We start from the raw sequence: 5,983 nt of genomic DNA on the forward strand, positions 1-5,983 counted from the left end.
ACCCCCATGTGTCAAGGGATGATATATAACTCGTCTTACATGGAAGGCTTAAAGAGGGTCACAATGACCATGCCCATGTGTTTGTTTACCCAAAACACAAGTCTTCAAAAAATTCGTAAGACCGTGTATGGGGATTGACACCTGCTCAGTGTCAGAAGGTCATGGAAGTTAGTAACCCGATGACTAGGTAGCCGACGACCTAGGCCCCGGTGAACAGTGACTGTAACTATAACGATATATTGTTGTGTAAGTTCTAATCCGCACAAAAGACATAACTATCTAGGAAATGTTTGAACAAAAATAATTTCTGTATATGTTTAATCATGATTCACGATTCAAAATATCTTTTAGTTGCATCCCTCCTTCCTTCTTTGGCCTACAAATTACATCCCAAGCCGCTTTTGCACCAGATGTTTTTGAGTTCAGTCCCCTTCTAGAAAATAAAAGAATCTTCAAACTCATTCCACTTGCTTAACAAAACCCTTAGGCAAAATGAAGAGAGAAGACCAATACGCATAAAGAGAAAAAAAGAAAAGAATTTACCATTTGGAGCCTACCGACATAGGAGAGACCTTTGCAAGTCCATCTTTTGATCTTGATTTTGGCGGTTATTCTTTCCACCAAAGCAATGAAATATACCTTCATTTATTTTATCAAATAAGAGGAGAAAAGACAGTAAGAACTTTCCTTCAGGATTCAGAATATCTACAAGAGAGATGAAGGTCGAAAGGTTTGGCTTGAGATTAAAAAAGGGCTCGAGACTACTTTTGCTAAGGACGGAAGAAAGTTGTACTGGTTTAGAGTTTCAATTAAGAGAATGACTTAATTGAGGAAGATGATGCATCAACTAAGGTATGGAGTAGAGAATCATGATGAAGAATTCCCAAAGATAGTACTCAGTGCACACACGCTGGTTAAGTTTCACCTCATAGAGCCATGTTTGCGGAGTCTACTTTTTCTCGGACATGAAGGAAAATACTGAAAGTGAGATCTTTAGGACGAGACATGATAAAATGTGTGGTGTAAAATGGAAATTCTATTTCTCTTTGGTATGAAAATTGGCACCCCTTGGTCCCTTTATCAGAAATTTTGGGAACATTTTCAATTCAGCTTCTGGTTTGGGAAGGAAGCTGAAGTTGGGCAGCCATTGAAGGAGAAAGAGGTGATTGGAATTAAAAGGTCTAAGTATATTTAACTCCTTGATTTAAAGGAACTTATACCGAATAAATTTCATACTTTCTTTTGCAACATTTAATTTTGGAGAAATGATCCTCATATATTTATTTCAAGAAATGTCTAATTTCACACTGCAAGCTCATCTCCAAAAACTTCAGAACTTCACAGTCAAAGGGAGAAGAGAACCATAAGAGATATTAATTGAATAATATTAACGCTCAGTAAGAAAAAGTCAGCATATGTGACCAGTTACTTGCATAATGGAAAAACCCCTCCTCTCATGTAAAGAATAGGCAACATAACATATCAAACAAAAAAAAATTCTACTTTTTAAGTTTGTATGCTAACAATTTCAAAATCATTGTTCCTCACATTACCCTTTCCATTTTCCTCATGTTTTACTGTCTTCATTATTCACAGCATTTTCTGCACTATTCTTATTCAAGATAGCACTCACTTCAACTTTGTCTGGTGAATTTAAAGCTTGTAAGCTCTGCTCACCGCCCTTTGTTCCGGTGCTTCTATCTTCACTATCTTCATTCATGGAAGCTGTTTCTGCACTAGTTTTCTCCGCACTCACTTCCAAAGGTCCTAGCTTAGCTTCCAGAGCTTTGACGATATTTTTTAAAGATCTCACTTCCTTAGCCTCTGCTAAACTGCTGCTTGATGATGCCTATCATAAGAAACATAACTTTTCAGTATTGATTATACCAAGAAAAATTAGGTATGCCTGTCCCAAGTAATATGAGAAGATAAATGGAAACTCATGGTAGAAGTCTTTTTAAGTTTCTAAAAATTAAAGATACAGATCAAGAAATTGAATTGCAGTTATTTGTGGAAACATATAAGTTAGTGGAACTCTAGATGAAAGGAAAAAATTACCTTATATGAATCAATTACATATTCCTTTGAATTATATGTATCCACAGGTTAATTCGGAAAAAACAGCAGAAATAAACTATTCTTATTGGAAACATTTCTCTTACGCATCTCCATGGAACTTCAATAGTATATGGAGAGTATATAGAATTGTAATCAATCAAATATTGCAAAGCCCTAGTATCTATTGCCGGTCAGAATATGCAGGAATGCTCCACAAACAGACGATTTAATGCTACGAACTAAGCCTATCCACTTTAAGATAAAATCAAATTCATTCCCTCAAACTCTTGCTGATGCCGTTTATTTGTGAAAAATATTTTCTGGCCATAATTATATACAAAAAGCCAGTCAGCAGAAATTGAGAAAATTGCTGAATGAGAGGTCAAGTGTAAACCAACTGCTCCAAAGCAGAAATCTAATGAGGAAGTTCTGAAATAACTAGAACACAATATCATTCACATAAATAGCGAAGGATACAAAACATCTGAATAGCCACAACCAAAATGTTTATACCACATCCTTATTAATGTTTAAAAATTAATATTAAGAAAACTATCAAATTATTACTATTACACACATTCTATCCATTTTTTTTGTCTAAACCTTCTATCCAATGTACTTCAGAATGTATACCAGTCAACCAAGCAGAAAATTGGTGTGCATCATTGATCATTTTAATCTTTAAAAATTAAGTAGGTCTAAATTTCAATCATGTTTAAGATCAGCAGAAATCAAAATAAGAAACAAGATAACAAAGGAGGTCAAAAGAGCCACTAGAATTTGGGTAAGAATATGAACAGAGGAATTAGATAGCTACAAACTAAAAACCACCAATATAACTTTCTGTGAATCTGTGTATTGTCTTTATCAAGGAAAATGAACAGGGCAATGACAAGAAAACCATATGTTCATGACCCAACAAAAGTCATAAAACTGACAGAGCAAACATGTTGACACCAATAACAATGATGTTGTGTTCGATGTGATTAGCAAGTTAATGCAAAATTCTATTGTAATGGGTTCATATTTCTCAATCTCAAGAAACTGCATTCTGCATTAATTTTAACAGAATATAGAAAGCAAATGCTTCAGAGCAGCATGTTGTTGCTTAAATTCTAATGCAAACGACATGATAAAGATAGTAATAATATACAAGAGACTTGTTTCGTTCAAACGGTTAAAAGTTAGAAACATTTTCCCTTTAGGCATGTTCAAGTGATATTGAAAACCAAAATTGAAGTGGAATTTATTGAGACCACAATTTTTTAAGTGTTTGTTTTTGATGCACTGTTTGAGTAACTTTTTCCACAATAGCATGTAATCTTACCGTAGCACCTCATTTAATGAGTTTAACTATATTAACAATTATATGAGATAACAAACTCATTAAATGATGTAATAACACATCATTAGACAAAAGTGTACAATTATTTTACATTGACAAGCATAAAAGATAAATTCATCTATCAAATACAATCTTTAACATTACTGAAGTTGTGGTAGTAGCTAATTTGGCTGTTAAAACAGCCGCAGCCAATGTTAAGAAATAAAGCATATATTTAACTATCCATTCTCATAAATAATACCTAAGAGACTTAGCTCAAGTGGCACCAAGTCTATGGGGACAATTTGTTTCAAGAAGCGAATATTCAAGACCCTTTGCCTGAACTTTAACCTAAGCTCCACCATTAGGTCTTAGGCCTCTCTTGGAACTGAAAGGTATTATGATGGCATTTGAAAACCCACTAAAATTAAAATGAAAAGTGAGCCTTGAAATTTTTTTAATGATGTTTGTGAATAATTAACAAAGAATGTAAGTGGACAGAAGTTTGATGGCCATACTTTAAACAATAACTCTATTAATCAACCCTCATTCACGTATATAAATGACACAGTATTCCTTTAACAGTCCGTTAATACTTAAAATCGAAAATATTTTCAAGTGTTTACAATGATTTCATACACAACAAATTTTATGCTTAACATTTTAAATAGTAAAAAATCTGACTGACTAACCTGTACAATTTGCTCTACTCGTCTTTTAAGATCTTCACCAGATGCTTCCCTATGTATGCCTTTAAGGATGTGCAATAAGTGAGAATGAAGGTCATCTGCACAATGTTTTTCAATCATACATTGTGAGATAGCAGATCGACACCCCACTGAATAGAAAGGACAATTCACAAGCTTCATTGGACATTCAGTTATGCAGTGCCTGTCCATCTGACGCCTCATTAAGCTATCGGTACATTTCTGTTCACAGGGAATTATCTTGAAAGGACAAGTTGAATCATGCTCCTTCAAATGACGTGTGCTAAATCTGTTATTACATCCCTCATTCTGGCAGATCATAGGTTTGAAGTTGCACTTCTCAGTATGTTTGGCAAGATCTTCAGCTGAATTAAATTTCATGCTGCAATGAAATAAGTTCTTGAAGTCAACATTCTTAAGCAAAGTTTCTGCTATCGTTTCTCTTCTATCTAGCGACCAAAAACCATTCATTTCTATCTCCTGCACAAAATCATCTATCTTGTCTTCTCTCTTGTCGCTTAGGAGCCACCCTGAAACCTTACTAAACAAATTCCTCTTTGAATCTACAAAGTCATCGACGAAATAAGAAACAATGTCAAAAGGATGATCCGACACTTCATCATCCGGACCAGTACCTTCTAAGATAACAGACTCGGCAACAAACGATTCACTTCTCTGGGTAAGGTAATCAATCATATCCTTCCTCAGATCATTAACCACTGAACCAGGAGTCTTGAAGGGATCTCCCGTTGTGTTATCAACGCAGGCAGAGGCTAGTCCCGGTACGAACATTTGAGCCATCTTGTGAATTACTTCTGTGTCACAGAGATCACAATGGATCATGGGACCTCCCTCTTTCTCATCTTTAATCTTCTCAGGACTAAGATCCACATTAGTTGTAGGCAGCTCCATGCTTGATAAAACCTAAAAACAAGTTCAGAAAGGAAAAAAAGAACACATCATTTACATATTCTTCCATATCACATACTTTAAAAAACTTTCAATATTTTTTTTCTAAATTCATTTTCTTTCTATATCCTCTGTGTAAGTAAAATATAAGTTGGTAGACAACTTTCATTAGGGAGATCCCCTGACACTCCTATCTATGAGTGGGCATCAGTTGGTATCCCCGGCACCCTGCCCGGTAGTCTGGACTCCGGAGGCGTTTTCTCTCTGTTCTACAATTTTTGTAACAGTAAAGGGAATAGTTCAGGATTTCAGATATCATCATAAATTGTTAAAATCACCAGGGAAGGAGGAATTTGTCAACAGTAACACATTCGCACATTAAACAGAAAATCTGATAAATTTAAAAAGAATCCAAGACACCCAACACATAAATTTCCAAAAATTCCAGTGGAGTTCCACTCTGAATGATCGGTATTGAACATGGAAACAAAATTGAAACTGAATAACAGAGCCAGTTGATTTTAGCATAACAAATTGTACGAAAAAATTCGAAGAAAAAGAACTTACCGACATGTGCTATGTTCTGAGATCTAAAATTTGAGGTCTATAGGATAATTGATTGGAACATGGTCAATGCAGAAGAATTCGTAGCTAATTTTAGGCGGCGAATCGGAGCGGTGGAAGCTCTTTCGTCCAATGTGTTTTCTGTTTTTTCTTTTATGGCCAACTGTTTCATTATAACCGTCCAAAGGTTACTTTGAGGAATGTGCTATTCAATTTAACTACACATTCCCCATTTCTTAATGTGATTTTTTGTTTTTTTTTTTAATAGCATTAGTTCCGCGAAATTAAAAAATAAAATAAAATAGAGTCTTTGTAAATGAAAAAAATTTCATTTTGAGAATTAAGTTTACATTATGTGAATGTTTTTGATTCGGGGAGATCGGAAGAATTGTTTCCCGTTTGACAATATATATAAGCACAA

General features: G+C 34.7%; 1 protein-coding gene across 1 annotated transcript; it reads right to left on the reverse strand.

Annotated features, from left to right (window-relative positions):
• Positions 1-1,364: 1,364 nt before the first annotated feature.
• Positions 1,365-5,751, reverse strand: LOC130720323 (uncharacterized). The gene is made up of 3 exons (XM_057570951.1): positions 5,566-5,751; positions 4,075-5,013; positions 1,365-1,849 (listed from the first exon to the last, which is right to left on the reverse strand). The coding sequence occupies exons 1-3, from the start codon at positions 5,569-5,571 to the stop codon at positions 1,568-1,570; spliced, it is 1,227 nt and encodes a 408-aa protein (XP_057426934.1). The 5' UTR covers positions 5,572-5,751; the 3' UTR covers positions 1,365-1,567.
• Positions 5,752-5,983: the final 232 nt, after the last annotated feature.

This window comes from Lotus japonicus, chromosome 5, assembly GCF_012489685.1.
Source record: "Lotus japonicus ecotype B-129 chromosome 5, LjGifu_v1.2".
NCBI lineage: Eukaryota > Viridiplantae > Streptophyta > Magnoliopsida > Fabales > Fabaceae > Lotus > Lotus japonicus.

What these genes read in the sequence shown, in the direction of transcription:
- LOC130720323 (XM_057570951.1), bottom strand. An exon ending in GAGTAGAGCAAATTGTACAG is followed by an intron (nt 1,850 to 4,074) that starts GTTAGTCAGTCA and finishes TTCTTATGATAG; the next exon opens with GCATCATCAAGCAGCAGTTT.